Raw genomic sequence first — 21,695 nt, 5'->3', positions numbered from 1 at the left:
ACTTGCCGAGGTGGGAAGGGTCGGAGTAGTAACCCAAGTACATCTTAGTATGCGTTGTGTTAATCTGTGGGTGGTTCGTGGTGGTTATTCTTATTGTGTAGTTTGACCTACTGATCTATGGTGGTGGTGTTGTGTCTCCTGATCGGAGTATAATATATATTTCTCGCGCATCCCGCCACTTTTCAAACTCCCAATCCACTATGGACATCCCTCACGATATCGCGACATGTCCTTTATGCCCATTCTCTGACGCCGATGTCGATTTCGTGGCCCAACACATAGAACTATGCCACCCAGAGACGGGCCCGGCCTTTGCAGAAGAATCACATCCCCTCTCGCCTGCCGGGGGTGATGAGTCCGCCGAAAAGTACATAGAGTGCCCTCACGGCTGCGGTGAGACGGTGACAACGGCCGAACTGTCGATACACCTGGATTTGCATATCGCAGAAGGGATTGCTCTCGAGGACGGCGGTGTATCCCAACCACATATCGACCCGTTCACAGATGACTATGACGCCGTGGACGAAGACGACCCACTCGACTTCCCAGATTCTCGCAAGGGAAACAAACGAGGTGCAAAGCGTGACTTCCTGCGGGCAAACACCGCGAAACAGGGACGGCCACGAAGCCCTCCACAAGTCGTCGGAGCGGACGGTGTCCGACGACTCGGGGTAATCCCCTCCCCCCTATGTTTGACCTTAAGGCCTTTCACTGACTGAGCGATCAGCGTGCAGAACTGGGCCCCCATGCCCATGAAAAGAAGATGCCTTCATGGCTGAGAAAGATGCTCGAGAAAGGAGGGCACAAGACCAGAGTTACCCAGATCACACCCGATGGTAGACTTGCCCGGCACGAACAAGTTGAGAACGAAACAGAACACCTGATTCCCGTGCTGTCTCGACTATGCGAACAGGACAAATCCGTCCAGCGCGCATTTCTAAGCAGCCCCAAAGTCCGCCATATCTGCAAGATGCCGAGAGAGGGCGGGTTCTGCGGATATCGGAACATCCAGATGCTCATTTCGTATATCATCAAAACGAAGAGTCTGGGACATGAGCGTTTTCCGGAGAGGGGGCCGACCATTCTTGACCTGCAGGATATGATTGAGCAAGCTTGGGATATGGGATTTAACAGTACTGGAAGATCTGAGACTGGAGGGATTCGAGGGACTCGTAAATTTATTGGGACGCCTGAGGTTGGTTGCAGTTGGATTTCTGATATGCCCATCTGTGCCTAACACCGTGATAGGCACAAGCACTTCTACTCAGCCTTGGAATCCAGTGAGTCCAACAGATCCTGCTACGACCCCAAAACTCCAGCTAATGCCACTCGAATAGATGCGAAGCGAGCAGTCTCACCGAGAGCAAGGACATGCGCGCGTACGATGCGCTTTACATGGATGTGGCATCTTATTACCGGTCTGCGTGTTCCCTTGAAGATGAAGAGACCAAGGTATTTACAACGGACCTACCACCCGTATACTTCCAGCACCAAGGTAATGACTTATCAATGTCTTTCCTCTGAAATACCACCTCTGATGCAGGGAACAGGACATTCCATGACCATTGTTGGGTTCGAGATCCGAGACAATGGCAGCGCCAACCTGCTGGTATTTGATCCGATGTTCAAGACGTCACCGGCAATGAACAAAATCATTGGCAATTATACCAAGCCAAACGACCCGGCTCGTTTGCTCAAGGCATACCGACGAGGCACGGCATACCTGCAGAAGTACAAACACTTCGAGTTGCTCAAGTGAGTCCGCAGCCCACCGATTCCGCAAAATCACTAATGACCTGAGGTTACATAGGCTCAGTCCACCCATTTGCAGCCCTTAGAAAATAAATCCATGGTAATAATCTTTCTCTCAAGTACGGAAAAGTGTAGACCGAGAATCGTGGCGATAAGATAAGCGGCCGCAAAATTCGTCCGACAAATTGATCCGGGGAAATCCTCGCCCTCCACCACCGTTTCCTTTGTCACTTCCCCCAGCCCCAAAGAATGCGCACCGCTCCGAATGTGATCATCACCGGAACCCCCGGGGTGGGCAAGACCGTTCACTGCGAACAACTGGCCCAGGACCTCGGACTGAAACACCTGTCCATCAACCAGGTCGCCAAGGAGCGCGACTGCTACGAGACCTACGATGATGAGCGGAAGAGCTGGGTGGTGGATGAGGACAAGGTAACTCCCCTTCCTCGCGGAGCCCGTCCCGTCGCTGACCGTTCAGTTGCTGGATGCGATCGAGGATGAAGTGCTGCAGGGCGGCTATCTGATCGATTGGCATGCGTGCGACCTCTTCCCCAAGTCCTGGATTGATCTCGTGGTGGTGCTTCGCTGCCCGTCGACGTCAGTTCTGTATGACCGTCTTTCTTCAAGGTAGGCCCTCCGAATCATTTCAGTGGATTTGACGGTACTAAAAGGTCAATCTTTAGGGGCTACCACGAAGCGAAACTACAGGAAAATCTCGACGCGGAGATCTTTGGGGTTCTGCTGGAAGAAGCGCGCGAGGCGTTCGAGGAAGAAATCGTGGTTGAGTTGAACAGCGAGAAGGACGACGATGTGGATAGCAATTGTGCACGGATTACGACCTGGGTGGACACCTGGAAAAAGACGCAGGCCGAGCAGAATGCGGACTGAAATTCCATCCGATCTATCTACTATTGGTGGCCCAGCCACTGCTGCAGCTTCACCAGCGCCTTGTACCGATGCGAGACGCGGTTCTGGTTGATATTAGCACATAATTCATAATCTCGGGGTGGATTTCTCGGTTACCTTTTCCTCCTTCTCCATCTCGGCATATGTCTTGCCCTCGTGCTCGAAGATGGGATCCCACCCTGGCGAAGTTAGTACATGCCAGTTCCGGAAATCAATCAGACTCACCGAAGTTGGCCGGGCCTCTGGGACGCACAATGGCACCCTGCGCATCACAGATAGTTAGTCAATCCCCCGAGTAGCCAGACAGGAAAGATGCCCTACCTTCGTCCTGCCCTGGAACAGAATAGGCTCCTCGCCCGGACCCCGACAGAAAGCAAATGTACAAACAGCCTCAGCGCCGCGGTCATCAAACGAGTCCAGTATCTTGTTCAAGCCTTCATGGCCCAACGTATCCAGGAACGATTTGCTGGTTTGCATCAGTTTCTGGGTACTGTTCCAAGGGAAGTGGGACATACGTACATGTACGGCCCCGGGAGGCCCTTGAGCGCGTGGAACTCGAGCGCGGTGTCTTCCGTCAAGGCAGGCCCGTTAATCTAGCGTTCGTGTCAATGAGAGTATTTACTGGCATGTATTCCTTCATCACTACTTACTGCCTCTGCGGCGCGCCGGGCCTTCTCCTTGGCGATATCCTCGATGGTCCCTTGGATCTCGGGCACGTCGACGGCCTGGCTGTCGACCTCGATGACGCTGCCGAGGATGGCCCGCACCTCGGCGAGCTTGTTTTGGTTGCCCGTGATAAAGTTGAGCTTTTTCAGCGACATGATGGCTGGATCCAGATCGAAGGGAGGAAAAGGAATAATAATGTGTGTTCTGGGCGGGCGGGATCCACTCACCCCGGCACCGCCTGGTGAGACTACATTGAAGGTACACAGAAAACGATCCAGTGAAGAAGGCCATGGAAATCCAGGCCCAGCGCAGATAGATGTCAACTCTAGTCGTAATCCGTAGCTCGCAGGAAATCTTAAGGAGATCATGTCTAATATACAGAACTATTCCTCGACCGCCCCGTTCTCCAGCTCGAGCTTCTCCTGTTGCGCCATCGCCTGCGCCGACACGATCTCCGCCAGTTTTTTCAGTCGCGGCGTTTGAAGCCCTGTCCAGACAGTCAGTAAGACCAAAAAGAAAGGAAGCAAAGAACTTACAGGATGGAGTGTAGGTCTCCAGCGCCGTAATGACACGGGGCTCGGCGATCTCGTACGGGCCGCTGTCCTCCATGTCCACGGGGGTCAACAGAAGCACATCGCTCTTCTCCGTCACCCGGGACGCAACAGCCTTCATGATTTCACCGTTAATCGGTTGCTCATAGTCAGCGACAAGGTACTGGTTCAGGAGCTTTTGGATCTGGTTGGGAGAGAGCCTAGAGGAGAGAGTAAGCGAACTGGCCTCAGATGACCGTGAAGGGGGCGGCGACTCACATCCAGCAGATGTCCTGAATAATTTCAATGTCATTCAGAGTGGCCTTCTTCAGCTGCAGGAGCTTGGTGGCTTGCTGCAATGAGAAGTTAGTCATGGACTCAGAAAGAGTATCAAAGAGAGAACTTTACCATCAAGTGCTCGAGCTGCAGCGTTCCTTCTGGCATATCGTGGCTCTTGCACCACTCCTCGATACGAGTGATGTTGTAGTTAATCTGGAGACCACGCTTCCAGGACAGGAAGTTCCGCCGCATGAGAAGATCATTGAAAGCGGTGACTCCTACAAGGCGCAGAAGCTCGGTGACCGTCTGTGTGACAATGGAGTCCTCCAGGTAGAAGGCCTTCATAGCCTTGAACACATTGTTCAAGAGACTCAGGAGGTTATCCATGCTGTAGGCCGGGTTGTTGTTCGAAGGGAGGAGCTTGCCCAAAAACCGGTTGCTCTCACTGGTGACGAAGCCCGGAAGGGACTGTGACTCGATGATAGCTGGGACGATCATCTTGTACAGCTTCTTTTTCAGGACCTTCATCCACGTGTGATAGATATTAAACTCCAAACTCTCCAGGTCGTGCTTGACAATCTCCAACAGACGGTCGTACTCGTAATTGTCGGTCTTTTGTGCCTCATACCAGTCCTCGGCCAGGAAGACAAATGAAAGCATCTCGTGTACATTCGACAACCAGAATGCCCCAGGGTTGATCGCATCGTCCCCATCGTGCTGCATGACCTCTTGCTGAATAGACTGCATGACGTTGGCCAGGAACCGCTCGGATTCCTTTACGAAGCCATTGTTCCACATTTCCGAGGTCACCAGGTTGATCAAGTAGGCAGGGAACAGGACCTCTTTCTCGGTGGGTGGCGGGGTGGAGCTGGGAGGGGGATCTTCAGGTTGCGGATTAGGCCCATGGTGACCTCCTCGTTCAGATCCTCCTCCGCGGAAAGAAGATCCTCGAGTTCATACTCGACCGACTCAGCGCCTTGCGCGCCCTCCGTACCCGCGCGAGCGAGAGTGCCAGGAGCCGCCATCGACACCGGGCGGGGATTGTATGCACCGCTGAAGCGACCGGTGTCGACCTTTTCAGCACCCACACTACGTCTCTTCGGCTTGGGCTTCTTGGTAGAAACAAGGTTGATTAAGCCGGGGGCAGGGGTCTGCGGCACGCCATTCTGGAGATCACCATTAAGGCCGTTGACCGGCACAGACCGCTTGGCAACCTCAAGTTGCTCCTCAAGCTCGGAGACACGGTGGCGGAGGGCAGACTTCTCCTTTTCATGGTCACCATTAAGCAGCTTGAGACGCTCCAACTCGGCATTGGTGGCCTGCACAGCCTCGCGGGAAGCCCGCTCCTCCTCTTGGAGACGCTTGACGGTAGCTTGGGCCTCGGTATGGCTTTGCTGTAACTTGGTCATCTCTTCCTCGACTGCTTCCAACCGAGCCGCCGTAATACCGGCCTGGTTGGCTTCAGCCTGAAGCTCCTTTGCTCGAGCCTCCAACGTGTTGTGTCGGTTTCTCCATGATTTGACCTGAGTTTCGTAGTTCTCCAACTGCGAGACGAGGGACTTGTTCTCGCGCTTCAGCGACGCCAAATGCTGAGTCAATTCCACCACCTTGTTCTCCAGCTTATAAGAGATCTGTTTGAGATCCCGAGCTTCCTCCCGAAGCGTTTTGTAGGCCTTTCTAGCCTGTTTGCCTCTCCAAAGATTTTGGACAATGACAACCTGGTGGCGATACCGACGCCACGAACGCAGTTGGCGCCACGAGCGGAAAGCACGCTGGATAACTTTGGCGGCATTGCCGTGGATGGAGTCCATGATGTTTCGGCGGCAAAGGAAACCCTTGGCAATAGACTCGAACAGAATGAGATCGTTGCGGATTTTGGAATACTGTTTCCGCTCTTTCGAGCCCTTCCATACCCTCTGAATCGTGGTAGCCGCTTTGTCCTGGCGGATTTCTTCGGCACGCTGCCTCGCCAGGAATCCCCTGACGAAAGCCTGCGTGGTGAGGATGGACTCGCGCGCCTCGAGATAACGGCGCCGATAGTATTTGCACCGCAAATTCTTCTGGATCATCACCGCACACTCGTTCAACCGGGAAGTCCGCAGATTTTCCAGGAAGGCAAGCATGCCGGCCCGAAAGAAGATCTTCGTCAGACCCAGCTGATACTTATCTTGCTTCTGGTGATTTGCATCCCCAAGCGCTTTCCGCAAGATGGCGTGGCACATGTCACGGATCTGCGAAGTCCATTGCGAGGAATGGCAGAGCATGTAATAGCGGATCGCAAACTCTTCATATGTCCAGCGAGTGGGATAACCGGCAGTACTGATTCTGACAGTCTCCAAGACACCACAGGCTCTCAACTGACTGAGAACCATAGGCCCTTCGAACTTCCAGGCCTCTTTGCCTTCGTTTGGCTTGATACAGCGGATGTAATGCACATCAGTGGAATTGATGGTGTGCATCAGCTCTATCAGCGACGATTTGAAGATCCCTCCCAGCGTAGGCTTGCGATTGACCGCGACGCCAATTCGGCGCCCGGGGGCTGCAACTGGTTTGGAAGAAACTGCAGCGGAGTCCTTTTCACGAACGGCTGCAGCGGTCTCCAGGATTTCTTTGATGAACCCGTTGGACGAGTTCCGCAGAACTTCCAACTGCTCATCCGGAACAGTGTCACGGTTCTTTTCAATAAAACCATCTGATTCATAGGTGACATCAACAGCATAGTGACAAACAGTGAAGGCAGACTTCCCGAAACGGGGCTTCTTGTAGAACTTCTGCTTGTCGGCGGCGAAATGGTGGTGGAGCTTGGTAACAAACTGTTCATCGGAGCCCATGGGAAGCCGCGACTCTTCGTCCAAAAGAGACAAGATACCAAGCTTTGCTTCGATCAGATCGATGCAGGGTTGATTATCCGAAAAGTCGATGAACGTCCAGTCTATCTCTTCCCGCACATATTCTTCCTGTTCCAGTTTGAATACGTGCTGATTGAACTCTTGCTGCAATTTTTCGTTGGCGTAATTGATGCAGAACTGCTCGAAGGAGTTCTTGGCGAAATGCTCGAAACCGTAAATATCCAAGACACCAATGAACGTTTGGACTCTGTCCAGCACCTCATCAGTGGCTAAGCCACGGTTGATATTGTCTACCAACCAATCGAACAGACTCGAGTAAATAAATTTGGCGACGGAGTCCCGTACAACCACCGCTTGTTGCTGCGTCAGGTTCGAAGTAATCTTCTCTCCACGGGTGATCAGCTGCTTCTTGATGATCCATTTCGCAAAGTCATTGGCATTGATTCCAAGCATCTCACAGGCGCGAACAAGAGATGGCTCTTCCGACGAGAGCGAAGAGTCCGTACGAGTGGCCGAAATCTTGACATTACCGAGATGTAGCAGAGCGGCGAGGACACGGAATATTTCAGTCTGGGCATCTCCAGGCACACCGATGGTGGACAAGGACTTGCGAGTTGCGTCGAATTCGGCTTTGTCGTCCACGCCATCGATTATCGGAGCCCCACCCTGGTTGAGGTACTCAAACTCCTCGACCGACAAGAGTCCCAGCTCCTGCTTCTCCTCCTCAGTAGCACCAGCCACCAGTTGGTAGAAGATGTGGTAATTACGCTCCTTGAGAGGTTGGAACACCAGTCTCGACCGCTCAAGCAAGTAGGTCCGGATCTTAGCGCCAATGATGTTCGTCCGCTCGTCAAACATGATCTCAATGTATTTACCGAATCGAGATGAGTTATCGTTTCGGGTGGTTTTGGCGTTACCAAAGGCTTCCATGACGGGATTGGTGGCCAGGATTTGCTCCTCCGTCTCGCTGATTGCGTCTGCCCGGCCGGTAGTGTATTTCCCGGGTTGGTCTGAAGACTCGCGAGTCGCAAAATACCGCATGATGTATTTGGCGCTCACGGTCTTGCCTGCACCCGATTCGCCCGAAACCACGATCGTTTGATTCTTGCCGTCGCGGATCATGTCTCTGTAGCGAACATGCGTAAGCCAAATGCACTTGATACAGATTATCACCAAGGTATTCTTACGCAAAAGCTTCCTCTGCAATGGCGAACAGGTGAGGCGCCTGCGAGGCGCGCTGTTTCCCAGCATAAACTTGCACCATTTGTGGGACGTACAGCGAGTCCACCCGAGCGAAGGGATTCGTCGCGATCAGGACGATACCACTGTAGGTATATATCTCTTTCTGGGAATATCGGAGCTTGATCGCCTGCAAGACTGGAGGGTATCAGCCGACGGTCATCGCGGGTCCGATGGGAGACAAACCAGCAGGTTCATTCAGATGGGAAAGATTGGTCAGATCCTCGCTCGCTTCCAACATGGCCGGGTTCATCAGCGGGGGCAAGTTCGGGTTGTTGTCGAGCTGCAGTTCGTCTTGGGTGGTCTCGACCGTTTTGGTCTGTTCGTTCGGAGGGGGGCAATTAGCTCCCCACACATCGGATTTGAGGTCCGCGGGACACTCACCTCGCCATTCTCCAGCTCAAACACCAGTGACACCTTGTCTCCATCAACATTCTTCTCCTTGAGCTCTGAGGCTAACCAGCCCTCGGTCGGGTCGGGCTGCCAGGCCCTTGTCCCGACCTCGTAGAGGTGCACCATGGCTCACGCGGGCTCGGTTCAAGTATAGCGGTCCGGAGTGCAATCCAGACAGACAGGTAGGTAGTAGGTAGGTAATAGGGCTGGGCGGTGGGCCAATCAACCCAAAGCAACAGACGCGAAATGCAAAGATGGAACAGACCAAAGACGAGGGGTCGCTCTGTGACCCCTCATCGGCTCATAGCGGGTCAAGAGAAACAAGAAGGAAAGAAGGGGGAAGGGATGGAAGAATAAGAATAGTAATGCGTAGGGGAAAAGGAAAGTCAGTCCGTCCGTCACTAACAGCTGGCCATTTAGCGAGCGAGCGAGCGAGAGCCCCTGACCAGGTCCGTCCCCACCGCCTCGGGTCATGTGACGGCCGCAGGCGGACAACTATATACTACAAGGTATGATGATCTACTTAGTTACTGATTGATTTCTGGAAAGTACTCGGAGAAGGCGGATTATGTCAAGTCTCGATTGGAGGATAGTAGGGGTAGTGATTAGGGGGCGAGATCAACGGGAGAGCAAGAGAGAGAGAGAGAGAGAGAGAGAGAGTAAAAAAAAACATAGCAAAGCGTCACAAAGCACATCGCAGCGGAGGGTTCTAGTTTTGCTTGCACTCAGCCGCCTCCTTCTTGGGCTTGGAAGTGCCATCCTCTTCGTCCGAGTCGTCATCCACCTCGCGGTCAGATCCCTCGTCGTCCTCATCCTCGTCGTCGTCCTCATCCTCGTCATCTTCAAACTCATCTGGATCCATCTCCTCGCCCAGCTCCTCGAACTGCAGGGCTTCACCGGTGAACCAGTCAATCGCGCGGGGGATCAACTTCTCCTTGATATCCTCGCCCAGTTGGTAGTCCAGCTCCAGACGCTCTTCGATGTCGCTGGCAATCGACTCGTCGTCATCCGACGGCGGCTGTGGGGGAGAGAAGAAGTTGAAGAAGGACTCGGTGGGCATGCTGACCTTGACGACACGGGTCTGCTTGGTATCTACGTGAGGCATATTAGCTGAGATGCCGCCACGGAAGGAATGGGCGTACTCACTCTTGTTTCGCTGCTTCTTGCTCTCCAGGCGTAGAGTCAGGTCCTTGTCATCCTTCCAGTCAATCTTGGAGCCCTCTGCATGGTCGTAGATGAAATCGCCACCATAGCCATTCTCGTCCTTGTAGTAGTATGTCTTGGAGATGGTCTCGTTGGTGAAGAACTCGTTCTCGGAGAACACAAAGATGAGGCGGAATCCGGGCCGGTCAAGATACTCCATTCGAATGTCCGTGAGGTGCTTGAGGGCCTCCTCATCCCGCTCGGTGATCATCTCGGCCAGGGAGACCTGGTTCTTCATGGCCGACAGCCAGAACTCGGGAATGCCCTTGGTCTCAGACTCCTCCGCCTTGGGCTCCTCCTCCTTGGTCTCGGCCTCCTCTTCCTCATCCTCCTTGCCAGCATCCACCTCATCATCAGTCGGCTCCGCCGCACCGTTAATGATCGTGGACCGGCGCTCATACAGCGGGGTGAACTTGGCAAAAAACTTCTTCTCGAGTTCGAGAACCTCTTCCTGGAACTGGGCCTCCAACTTGGAATGTTCCTTTTGAACGCCCTTTAGGCCCGCTACGCGGCGGCGAACGGAGGGAGGCAGGGACTCGATGTAGCCGGACGAGCGGCCAACGAGCTGACCCAGTTTGCCTTGGATCATCGACACAAGGGCGGGGTTTCGGGCGAAAAGCGAGGCGGCCGCGGCACTGTCCAGGGTTTCTGGTAGAGGGTTAGGAGACGTGTCATCGTGATGGACGAGATGAACTTTACCTTCTGTGATGCTGGAGACGCCGGGCTGCTGGGCGTGGGAGGAGATCGGGGCATTGTTGGCCGGCGTGTTTTGCGGGGTCCTGGATTCGTCAGTACACACAGAAATTTTGATGATTATTATTTTTTTAGACATACGGGGCGACCGGGAAGTCGGCCTTCTTGTTCCTGATGGGCTCCGACATGGCTGTGGAGAGAGGGTGGTGGGAAGGGCAAAAGCAAGGGAAAAAAAGTTCTGCTGGGAGGAGGGGGGGAAAAGAGAAGAGAGAGAAGAACGGCAGAGATGGTGGGCTTTTAGCGCCGCCTTGGCGGGACACCCAACAGATCTGAACCGATGTACATTTTTAGTACCATCAACGATTATGAATGCTAGTTGATGACCAGGCTATGATCGGGATAAAGAATCCAAGTCGTATGGAATTCCGTATAATTATGATTCTTTTCCATCATTCATCTTTCTTTTCTTCAAATGTGCTTCGCCCGGGTCTGAGGCACCACCCCGATCTAGAACGATCGAAAATAGATATGGGCCAAAGGCATCCCTGCAACGCCCCTTCAAGGAAGGCTGCCGCGATACAACAACAAGCATAATATTATTATAACTACCAATTATGATTGTTCTTCCTTCTCTCCCTCTGATGCCACCGAACTATGCCCGATAAACCGGTCACATGACGATAAGGATCGTCCTGGAGGGCCCCATCGGTAAATGAATGATTTCCGTCAATCCCCAGTCACCAAAGACGCAACATCCAGCTGACCGTGCCAGCTGGTCGTCGGTATTCGGTTGATTCTCATTCTGCCATGCCACTGCCAAAGTGGTCGCATTCATAGCTCTCTCCCCCCCCGTGCTCGAGCTCTAGCCGAAGCTAGTGACTATCCCGCACCACCCACACGACCAAGAACCATGCCCAGCCGTGCGCAGTCGCCCCCGGGCTCCGGGCCCATGGATCTCGCGATGCCCAGAGCGAGTCGTCGGCGGGATTCTGTGCGAAGCAGGTAAGCTGTCTTCGGGTCGTCTTTCTTTGCCCGTTGCTGATGTGTCTAGTGTGAGCGTCGTGTCGGAGGTTGAGATGGCCCGGAATGAGGTATGGCGCTTGCATGGCTCCTCCATGCAGTTCAATCACTAACCACGACGGCTAGGTGTTTGACGGCCCCATTTCAGAGAGCATCCCGTCAAGTGTCGTCTCATTTGCTCATCGCCGCGCCCGAAAGGACTCGACCGTCAGCTTCACTTACTTTCAGGATGAGGAGGACTTTGCCGAATGGCCGCCCGAGGATGCGGTTGACATGGCCAGTGAAGCCGAGGATATGTCCGTGGACGGGTTTGGCGACGCAGACCTCGAGTCGGCCCGGTCTTCGTTTGTGTCCAAGCGGTTATCGCAGTCCCGGGACTCTGTTGAGCACCCTCTTCTTTCGCGTCATCTCTCCGCCAGCTCCTACGGCCGCGATCGAAGAACCGGCGCAAGATTGAACCAGAAAATTTACATCACGTCGGAGGACCTGACCGCTGTTTTTGCTGGTTTCTCCACTAGCGTCACCGGATTCGCTCTTTATGTTGCCCTGTGCATCTTAACGGGGGGTTTGCCTACCTTCTGTTCCATTGGTTACCGCGATGGCGCGTTCGGTTGATTGGTAAGGCAACGCCTCTGGGGAAATGCCAGTGGATCGCAATTGAGGTGACTATCTCTCCATCCCCAGTGGATAATTTTTCATCTAACTGGTTTCAGGACCAATGGAATCAGTTCACTGTTCATGATGTCGGGGCTCAGTCGTATGGACGTCCGCTCTCGACCGTCTTCGTGGACTCATTGCGTTACGCCTGGGACGAAGATAGTGACCCGACCATGGCATCTCTTCGCTTCCTCGATTACAGATATCTTCGCTTTTACTATCATCCACTTGAGGATAAATTCAGCCTGATAGGTAACTGGAAAGATCCTGCATGGACGAACGTAAAAGTCATGCGAGGAGGCTTGGATGCCGACGAACGTGACAGCCGAGAGCAGATCTTTGGACACAATGTCATCGACATTCAGCAAAAGAGTGTTCTACAGCTTCTCGTGGATGAGGTACGTGCATTGTGGCGCAGTGAACACCCAGAGATCTCCTGACCAAGGACAGGCTTTTCACCCGTTCTACATCTTCCAAGTCGCAAGTCTGATTCTATGGTCGATGGATGAATACTACTACTATGCCGTCTGTATCTTCCTCATCTCTGTTTCTAGCATTGCGGCTACGGTTCTGGAGACGAGATCAGTAAGTTTGGACTGGAAAGGAGACTCTTGGTCCGCAACTGAGTTCTGAACAGACGATGCAACGACTTCGGGAAATTTCTCATTTTGAATGTGATGTTCGGGTTCTCCGAAATGGATTTTGTGAGTACACGTCCTCCATAGCCTGTCAGATGATGTGTACATGTGCACTTTCGCTGACCACATTTGCTGCAGGGCGTTCTGTTCCTTCTCAAGATCTCGTCCCAGGTGATGTTTTTGAATTTTCCGATCCATCATTGAATCAAGTTCCATGCGATTGTATCCTGTTGTCGGGCGATTGTATTGTCAACGAAAGCATGCTCACTGGTCTGTAATCTGGAACACCTGTGTGTTGCCCCGGAAATTGTTCTAATATAAAAGCAGGTGAATCCGTTCCCGTCTCCAAAACGCCCTTGACAGATGATGCGCTGAAATGCCTTGACCTGAGTACACCCTCCGTTCACCCTCATGTGGCGAAACATTTTCTTTTCAGCGGAACCAAAGTCATTCGAGCACGACGACCTCAGCACGTTGATGACGACGAGGCAGTTGCTCTTGCAGTCGTTGCTCGGACGGGGTTCCTCACCACGAAGGGTGCTTTGGTACGGTCGATGCTCTTCCCGAAGCCCTCTGGTTTCAAATTCTACCGGGATTCTTTTCGGTATATCGCGGTCATGGCAATGGTTGCTCTTCTTGGCTTCATTGCTTCGTTTGTCAATTTTGTCCGGTTAGGTGTAAGTAGGCCCCAAAGTAGGGGGCTTCAGATGCTAACAACAGAAAGCTTGCCTGGCATTTGATCATTGTCCGAGCACTCGATTTGATCACGATTGTTGTTCCGCCAGCTCTGCCAGCAACCCTCACCATTGGAACGAGTTTTGCGTTATCGCGTCTCAAAAAAAAGAATATCTTTTGCATCAGCCCCCAGAAGTAAGATTGATATATCTATTCCCCTAAGAAAAAAGACTAATCAGAAACGATAGAGTCAATGTGGGGGGAAAACTTGATGTTGTCTGTTTTGACAAAACAGGAACCCTTACTGAAGATGGGCTGGATGTACTTGGGGCGAGGACGGTTGTTACCAAACAGAGGTAAGGCCCCTATTTCATCAAGACAAGATTCATGAATGATAACGGAATGGACTGCAGATTTTCGGATTTGCTGTCGGAAACATCAGCTGGGTTCCTTATTCCCTCCCAGGACGCTGACACCGCATACGATCTTGATAAACAGAGAAAGATTGTATACACCATGGCCACATGTCACTCCCTCCGAGTTGTGGATGATGAATTACTCGGCGATCCTCTCGATATCAAGATGTTTCAATTTACAGGTTGGTCGTATGAGGAGGGAGGCGGTCATGTCTCGGAGCATACAAACCCCAAATATGACACGATAGCACCGTCCGTGGCAAAGCCACCTTTCCCAGTATATCCTAACAGCCACCAGCCGAACAACTCCAATGTGAGTAGTCTATCGTCCTTCTTCTGCACAGACCAGAGAAGTGTTGCTAAAAAAAAAATTCTACTACAGGATCCTCTAGAGCTTGGAGTTCTTCGAAACTTCGAGTTTGTTTCCCAGTTGCGCCGTGCAAGCGTGGTTGTCAGGCATTTCGGAGACAACGGTGTCAATGTTTTCGTCAAGGGTGCACCGGAGAGTATTCGGGAGATATGTGTGCCCGAAAGCCGTAAGTCAATGATCTGCTTCAGATCCACATGCATTATAGCTCAATGAATCGACAGTCCCGTCCGATTACGAAGACCTTCTCAACCACTACACTCACAAAGGCTTCCGTGTTATTGCTTGTGCCACCAAATATGAACGGAAACTCAGCTGGATGAAGATCCAGAAACTGACTCGGGCTGAGGTCGAATGCAACCTCGAATTCGTGGGCTTCATCATTTTCGAAAATAAATTGAAACCCAGTACCTCCAGCGTGATCTCTGAGCTGAACAGGGCCGGGATTCGGAATATCATGTGCACAGGCGACAATATCCTGACAGCAATCAGCGTTGCACGTGAATGCAACATGGTGGGCCCAGATGAACCGTGCTACATGCCGCATTTCGTCGATGGTCGGTTCTTCCAAAATGCATCGTATCCCTCCGTAATGCTAACCGAAAGTGAAGATGCTGGCCCTGATTCCAAGACCTCCCTTTGTTGGGAAAATGTTGACAATCCAGACCTCAAATTGGACGCAATGACTCTCTTGGTAAGCTTCCCCTCTCTGCAGCATGTTATTCAGTTCTTTCTAATAGAGAAGTAGCCCTTGGACTTTTCTGCAGAGGACTTGTCTGTGCCGGGGAATGCTTTCCATGAGCACAAATATTGTGTTGCAGTCACTGGAGACGTATTCCGATGGGTGATCGATTTCGGCAGTGAGGATGTTCTGAAGAGGGTGAGTTGCTCTTTGATCCTTCAACCATTGCCATTGCTGTTTCTGAGTACTCATGCTCGGCTCAGATGCTTGTTTGCGGCAAAGTGTTCGCTAGGATGTCACCAGATGAAAAGCACGAGCTGGTGGAAAAACTGCAGTCGATTGATTATTGCTGTGGTTTCTGCGGTGATGGCGCAAACGATTGCGGTGCATTAAAAGCAGCTGATGTTGGCATTTCGCTGTCGGACGCCGAGGCATCTGTCGCTGCGCCCTTCACCAGTCGCCAATTTGAAATATCCTGTGTCCCAACATTGATTCGGTGAGTTTCATTACAAGAGATCTGAGTTTCAATGGACAGCCGCTCATTATACTAGGGAGGGCCGAGCTGCGTTGGTGACAAGCTTCTGCTGCTTCAAGTATATGAGTCTTTACTCGGCGATTCAGTTCTCCACTGTCAGTTTTCTTTATACCTCGGCGTCCAACCTTGGTGACTTTCAAGTAAGTGACGAAAGGAGGAAATCACTTTAAGAAGACACTGATCGCTTGCTAGTTCCTGTTCATCGACCTCGCCCTCATTCTTCCACTTGCCATCTTCAGTGAGTATCACTCTTCCATTTTTATGCTTGGACCTGCTGACTGTGACAAACTAGTGGGCTGGACGGGTCCTTATCCCGCGCTCTCCCGGAAGCGCCCAACTGCAGACCTGGTTTCGCGGAAGGTGTTGACACCATTGTTGGGACAGATCTCGATTGTCATTCTGTCTCAACTTGCAATATTCAAAACCGTCCAATACCAGCCCTGGTTAGTGGCCTTTCACCAGCCACATCTTGTGTCATGGATTGTTCCTAACACCCTTCGCAGGTTCCAGCCTCCCCGGATTGACCTGGAGAAAAGTAGCATTGAAAACTCGGAGAACACCTCACTGTTCTTGTTCTCATGCTTCCAGTACATCTTGGCTAGTATCGTACTTAGTGTGGGGCCGCCATTCCGGAAGCCATTGCGATTGAACAGTGAGCAGCGACAACAAATGATACTTTTGAATTATATACACTGACACGAAGTTAGCTCCGCTTCTTTGCACCATCATTGTGGATCTTTTGATTGCCAGCTATATGCTCTTCCGTCCATCACAGTGGGTGTTGGAAGTGATGCAGCTGACATTCATGTCCGACGGCTTCAAAGGGTGGTTGCTTGCCCTTGCGCTTGGCGCCTTCTTCGTGGCTTGGATAGCGGAGAGAAACATCTTTCCGTATTTGGCACGGTTCCTCGGCTACGCCAACACGCGTTTACGGCCAAGCTATCGTAAGAAGCGTCGTGAGTATAAAATTCTTCGCGAGGAGATGGGCATGTGATGGATCCCCTTGTATTTTATACCGTCCGTCGCATAGAATCATAGATGTACAAATCTTGTTTGTGAAATGGCCATCATCGGCCACTTCCTTTTTTGTTTTTGTCGGAAATGAGACATTTTAAATCAATTGACTGAGAATTGGTATGATACACTCCGGCTGCAGTACAGAAAAATGGACACCAAAAGGCAGAATAATCAACGACCTGGGATTCGGAACCGTGCCACACTGTCTTCCCGTCCGCAGAATCGATGGGTGCGAGTATGATTGGGATCTTTGAATGGAGATAGGCGTAAACTGATGTAGCTGATGGCCAGGGTCGTAATAATTAAATCGATGTTCAGTGGTCCCAAGGGTGTTTCCAACCTAGCAGGGCAGGCCCGTCTTTCTTGGCGCGGTACATGAGCTAAATGGAGAATCCCGGGTCAGTAGCAATTATGATGTGAAGAACCAGAGGTTTGCATACAAAAAACCACATGCTCGCGCCCAGGGCAGTTGCCGTGAACCGATAGAGCGGACGGGCCGGGTGGATATGAATCGGGTGGTGTGAATTGCCCGCCATTCCTTTGCGGATAAGTGTAGGGTCAGCATTTGTCCTGTCGCAGCCTTGTGCAAAAAATGGAGGTGGTAACATACTGTTGGATGGACGTTGTCGGAGATGGGTTGGAGTCGAAGCGGGAGAGGAAGAAGTGAATGGAGTGACGGATTGCTGAGTCGCCCGGATGAACGAAGGCAGCACGTGACCGGGCCAAGTCCCGTCCCTCGACTTCTTTCATTGCTTTCCCGACAGAGCCATTCCTGGCTCTCCCTCCCACTCGATCTTCTCGCGCCTCCTTCTTACTATGAAGTGGATCGGTCCCTTCAAGGACTCTTGTCGCCGCGACCCATCCCGATCCAGCTGACTCGGTGCATCGACGATACTCCGACTTCAATCTGATCTCATGAAAACCCACCCGTTCGAACACGCGCCGTTCCTCGACGCGATCCTAGGGTCATCCTGCTCTCGCATAATACGCACTTCGGTTTAGTTATCTGAGGCTAACTGGAGCAAATATGGGGATTGAATCCCTCGAGAATGACAGCAATGGCCAGCCTCGGTTCCCTGGATGCTCGAGCATCCACAACTTTGAACTTGTGGGCAAACTGGGCGAAGGGACCTTTGGGTAGGTGGTGGCTTGGGATATTGTGGAATGTTTCAGGCGGCTGACGTCTTGGTAGGGAGGTATATAAAGCGAAGTCAAGAAAAGACAACTCGCTTGTGGCGCTGAAGAAGATTCTCATGCACAATGAAAAGGATGGTGTAAGTGCACTGTCTCTGCTGTATACGACGTCGGGGCCTAACCTTATTCATCTCAGTTTCCGATCACTGCGATTCGAGAGATCAAGCTTTTGAAGGCGCTTTCTCACCCGAACATCCTACAGCTCAGAGAGATGGCGATTGAGCGAACCAAAGGTTCGCTTCATTGTTGGCTTTGTAGAAGCGATGGGCTGACTTCCATCGCAGGCGAAAGGCAAAAGAAGCCTAGCATGTACATGGTCATGCCCTACCTAGAACATGACCTGTCTGGACTCCTAGAAAACCCAGCGGTGCAATTCAGCGAGCCGCAGATCAAATGCTATTTGAAGCAACTCCTCGAAGGATTGCGGTACTTGCATGCGGTACGGTATCTCGGTTCCCATCAAGAGAAAGCTTGTTTTGACAGAATTGCAGAGCCGCATCTTACACCGCGACATGAAAGGTGAGCCGTACCAAGTTCAATTCTGCCTTTATCGGAACTGATTTCTGGGGTAGCTGCGAACCTGCTAATCAGCAATGGAGGGATTCTTCAAATCGCTGATTTCGGACTTGCACGGCCTTACGATGAGTCTCCCCCTCAACCTGGACGGGGCGGCGGAGAGGCAAAAAGAGAGTACACTGCTCTTGTCGTCACAAGGTGGTATCGTCCTCCGGAATTACTGCTTCAATTGCGACGCTACACCACTGCTATCGACATGTGGGGGGTTGGGTAAGTTCTCCACGGCCTCTCATTTTGTTTCCCTCGCGTTCTCACAGTTCTAGATGCGTGTTTGGTGAGATGTTCAAGGGGAGCCCCATTCTCTCCGGCAGTAGTGATCTCAATCAGGCACAGCTGATCTTCAGTCTCGTGGGAACCCCTACGGAAGAGAATATGCCCGGGTGGAGTTCACTTCCCGGCTGTGAGGGTGTGAAAAACTTTGGATACAAGCGTGGGAATCTTGCCGAAGTCTTCAAGGAGTATGTCAATATTCATTCCCGTCGTTGTCCCTTTGAGAGCATGAGCTTTCTAACAGTGCCATAGACTAAGTCCCACGGCCATTTCCCTGCTTGGCGAGTTTCTCAAACTCGACTGGCGAAAACGAATCAATGCTATAGATGCGTTGAAACATCCCTATTTCACCACACCACCGCTGCCTGCGAATCCCGGCGAGCTCCCGCGTTTCCAAGATTCTCACGAATTTGACCGGAAGAAATTTCGGAATCAACGCCCGCCCGTTGCTCCTGCTCCTCCGGGTGGCTCTACAGACAGTTATTCCAATGGCGGCTGGGCGAGTGGCCCTCGCGGACCAGAGCCGAGAAATAGTCGAATTCCTGGTGCTGCTCGTGGTGGCAGGCCAAACCCATCAGGGGGCCACGGCAACGCTCCCCGGCGCGGGCCCTTCCCGCAACAAAGAGATGGTGGGCTCCCGGCGAAGCCTCCTACTTCCAACCAGCCGAACTGGAATGGATCACAACCTACCAGACCATCTGAGAGAGATGACCGACGGGATCGATACGGCTCGAATCGTCCCGGCGGCCGATTTTCTGGAAATTTGGACTCTTATGTACCGAGCTACGGTGGCTCTCACGACCGCCCACGCGATTCCGGCGGGTACAATTCGCACTCGAATTCAGACAGGCGGTCGACGGATCGACACGATTTTCGCCGGGACCATTCGCCTAGGAGACGAAGTCGCAGCCCCAACTATCGAGAAGGGGGAAGGGGGTAAGACTTGAGCACAACCATCCAACCATCGCATGCCTTGCTATTGGGCACACCACCATCGTCGGATGGATGGTCGCTGGCCTGTGAGCCTCCAACACATTATCAGTGTACAATGCAGTCTACCCTAAAGCCAAGGTGTACGGGGCGCTTAGTTCTTGTACTTTTAGATGAAATCAATTATTATTCATGTCACGACTTTTGTCTAAATCTGGCCTGGATATATCCTTCGGAAGCCTGTCTCACCATGCAGAACTTTCCACCCATATCACTCGTAGATATTTTGCATATGCGAATCTCTCCATGTGGACCTAGTTGAAAGTGTCCAATTGAAAATGAAACAAAGTTGGTCCGTGTGGGCTAAGTTGATTAATAGCAAACAGTGTCATCAAATCCCAATGATTTAGTATAGAATCCGGGTCATGATTCGGGCTGGCAAACAGTTAGCGAGGAATTTATATCGACGCGAAAGTCCATGGATCATACAGGAAAGGCTCTCCAGGCTCTCATACAAGGCTTTGATGATGGCAGTATCCACGTTACTGATATCAGCCATCAGATAAGCCACCTAAATCACGGTTAATCTTGGAACTATCATAGCATGGAGGGGTTTCAACATACATCTCCACGGCTGTCGGTCATCTGCTTGTCCACGTTGTGGTCGCCGATGATTTCGTTCACTGTAGCAAGGAGTCAGCGTTGTCGGCATCCGAATCATTACCTTTCAACTCTCACCTTTTCGAAGGACACCAGGGATGTTCCGGTGAATGTAGATCACCCGAGCGTTGTTCGGTTCATCTATGGTCAAGGAACGTAGCGTGACCTCGGGCAAGTTGACGGCACCCAACGTCGTGCCCTCGTTGACGTAGCGGACCAAGGCCTGGCCAACCTCGATACCAATGGCACTCTGGGCCTCTTCGGTGCTTCCGCCGATGTGCGGAGTCAGGATCAGGTTCTTGAGGGAGCGCAGATCGTTGCCCCACATGTTGAGATCGTCGTTGAAGTAGTCACCGTTCCCGGCTGGTTCATTGGGATACACATCCAGCGCAGCTCCGGCAATCTTGCCACTGCGCATGGCATGAATCAAAGCGGGAATATCCACGACAGTGCCACGGCTGGCGTTAATCAAATAGCTTCCATCCTTCATCAGCTCCAGTTGGGGTTGTCCAATCATCCCTTTCGTCTCCGGCAGTTCCGGCACATGGCAAGTGACAAAGTCGGCTTCGGCCAGGAGAGCCTCCAGGGTCTCCACCTGGCGTGCAGTTCCCAGAGCCATCAGATTCAACACATCGTAGAATATGACCGACATGCCCATGGCCTCTGCAAGTACCGACAGTTGCGCGCCAATATGACCGTATCCGATAATGCCTGTAGCATTGTCATGAGCCACCTCTTCATCAAAGCTGTTCCACTGAGGTACCTACCTAGTGTTTTTCCACGAATCTCCCAGCATTTGTTGCTCACCTTGTTCCAGGTGCCGGTGTGCATCTCATTGGAGCGATCACCCAGCTGACGGGCCAGGGCGATGATCTCACCAATGACCAATTCTGCAACACTGCGAGAGTTGCTGAACGGAGAATTGAAAACCGCAATACCCTGTTCGGCGGCATATTGAAGGTCAACCTGATTCGTTCCGATGCAGAAGCAACCAATCACGATCAGGCTCTTGGCTTCCTTCAGTACCCGCGCGGTGAGCTTCGTTTTGGAACGAATACCAATAACATGCACATCCCTATCCCCCAAAAGGTCAGCCTGGCTACTTCCAGCGATGGCAATTGATCACGGCTTACCGAATCTTCTCAATGAGCTGGTCTTCCGGGAGAGATGACTTGAGGAATTCGACCTGGTAGCCTTGCTGGGTGAGGATATCACGGCCAGCCTGGTTCACATTCTCCAGCAGCAGAACCTTGATATCCTTGGTCGCGAATGGCTTCAGTTGCTTTGCATTGGCCAGAGGAATTGTTCTACCAGCCAAACCGAAGCTGCCGGCCAAACTGAAGCTGCCGGCCGAGGAATGGAAAGAGGCGGAGGGTGAGGTGGAGAGGGCGTGTACGGGCAGATCCTGGCGAGGACGGATTTCCTTTGCAGAAGCCATAGCGAAGGTGCGTTAAGAAGGAGGCAGAAAAAGAAGAAGTAGAAGAAGGAGAAGAAATGACTCGACGCTGTGTTTCTTGTTCCAGGTGGGCCATTAGATAAGCTCCTGAT

The 21,695-nt window shown here is 52.1% G+C and overlaps 8 protein-coding genes across 8 annotated transcripts; 4 read left to right on the top strand and 4 right to left on the bottom strand.

Annotated features, from left to right (window-relative positions):
* Positions 1-200: 200 nt before the first annotated feature.
* N7510_006799 (C78 family peptidase) lies at positions 201-1,838 on the top strand (the record flags this gene model as incomplete). Its single annotated transcript, XM_056978724.1, has 6 exons — positions 201-671; positions 728-1,195; positions 1,249-1,280; positions 1,338-1,495; positions 1,551-1,755; positions 1,811-1,838. The coding sequence occupies 6 exons, from the start codon at positions 201-203 to the stop codon at positions 1,836-1,838; spliced, it is 1,362 nt and encodes a 453-aa protein (XP_056831767.1).
* Positions 1,839-2,001: 163 nt separating this feature from the next.
* Positions 2,002-2,640, top strand: N7510_006798 (nucleoside triphosphates FAP7; the record flags this gene model as incomplete). Its single annotated transcript, XM_056978723.1, has 3 exons — positions 2,002-2,184; positions 2,231-2,379; positions 2,436-2,640. 3 exons carry the CDS (start codon positions 2,002-2,004, stop codon positions 2,638-2,640), a joined length of 537 nt encoding a protein of 178 aa, XP_056831766.1.
* A 20-nt stretch (positions 2,641-2,660) lies between these two features.
* Positions 2,661-3,479, bottom strand: N7510_006797 (non-canonical purine NTP pyrophosphatase; the record flags this gene model as incomplete). The annotated part of the gene is made up of 6 exons (XM_056978722.1): positions 2,661-2,723; positions 2,776-2,837; positions 2,884-2,920; positions 2,980-3,124; positions 3,178-3,251; positions 3,309-3,479. 6 exons carry the CDS (start codon positions 3,477-3,479, stop codon positions 2,661-2,663), a joined length of 552 nt encoding a protein of 183 aa, XP_056831765.1.
* A 228-nt stretch (positions 3,480-3,707) lies between these two features.
* On the bottom strand, positions 3,708-8,740 carry N7510_006796 (type V myosin; the record flags this gene model as incomplete). The annotated part of the gene is made up of 8 exons (XM_056978721.1): positions 3,708-3,811; positions 3,861-4,075; positions 4,134-4,207; positions 4,263-4,979; positions 5,045-8,108; positions 8,170-8,359; positions 8,408-8,540; positions 8,606-8,740. 8 exons carry the CDS (start codon positions 8,738-8,740, stop codon positions 3,708-3,710), a joined length of 4,632 nt encoding a protein of 1,543 aa, XP_056831764.1.
* Positions 8,741-9,323: 583 nt separating this feature from the next.
* On the bottom strand, positions 9,324-10,698 carry nap1 (histone chaperone NAP1; the record flags this gene model as incomplete). The annotated part of the gene is made up of 2 exons (XM_056978720.1): positions 9,324-10,596; positions 10,652-10,698. The coding sequence occupies 2 exons, from the start codon at positions 10,696-10,698 to the stop codon at positions 9,324-9,326; spliced, it is 1,320 nt and encodes a 439-aa protein (XP_056831763.1).
* Positions 10,699-11,420: 722 nt separating this feature from the next.
* N7510_006794 (uncharacterized protein) lies at positions 11,421-16,494 on the top strand (the record flags this gene model as incomplete). The annotated part of the gene is made up of 19 exons (XM_056978719.1): positions 11,421-11,512; positions 11,562-11,601; positions 11,657-12,140; positions 12,215-12,585; positions 12,638-12,772; positions 12,825-12,891; positions 12,964-13,095; positions 13,153-13,502; positions 13,550-13,695; positions 13,749-13,856; positions 13,914-14,229; positions 14,299-14,452; positions 14,508-14,977; positions 15,032-15,163; positions 15,229-15,461; positions 15,517-15,640; positions 15,693-15,738; positions 15,793-16,152; positions 16,208-16,494. The coding sequence occupies 19 exons, from the start codon at positions 11,421-11,423 to the stop codon at positions 16,492-16,494; spliced, it is 4,047 nt and encodes a 1,348-aa protein (XP_056831762.1).
* Positions 16,495-17,544: 1,050 nt separating this feature from the next.
* On the top strand, positions 17,545-19,497 carry N7510_006793 (CDC2/CDK family serine/threonine-protein kinase; the record flags this gene model as incomplete). The annotated part of the gene is made up of 8 exons (XM_056978718.1): positions 17,545-17,654; positions 17,710-17,791; positions 17,848-17,944; positions 17,996-18,150; positions 18,203-18,230; positions 18,284-18,497; positions 18,551-18,745; positions 18,810-19,497. 8 exons carry the CDS (start codon positions 17,545-17,547, stop codon positions 19,495-19,497), a joined length of 1,569 nt encoding a protein of 522 aa, XP_056831761.1.
* A 396-nt stretch (positions 19,498-19,893) lies between these two features.
* N7510_006792 (D-3-phosphoglycerate dehydrogenase) lies at positions 19,894-21,585 on the bottom strand (the record flags this gene model as incomplete). The annotated part of the gene is made up of 6 exons (XM_056978717.1): positions 19,894-19,922; positions 19,977-20,058; positions 20,112-20,170; positions 20,226-20,858; positions 20,915-21,222; positions 21,281-21,585. 6 exons carry the CDS (start codon positions 21,583-21,585, stop codon positions 19,894-19,896), a joined length of 1,416 nt encoding a protein of 471 aa, XP_056831760.1.
* Between the last annotated feature and the right edge of the window lie 110 nt (positions 21,586-21,695).

The sequence above is a fragment of the Penicillium lagena genome, assembly GCF_028827675.1.
Source record: "Penicillium lagena strain IBT 129212 chromosome Unknown utg000005l_segment0_segment0, whole genome shotgun sequence".
Taxonomy (NCBI): domain Eukaryota; kingdom Fungi; phylum Ascomycota; class Eurotiomycetes; order Eurotiales; family Aspergillaceae; genus Penicillium; species Penicillium lagena.
The sequence above is the reverse complement of the archived record's forward strand: the minus strand, read 5'-3'. Positions and strand labels throughout refer to the sequence as shown.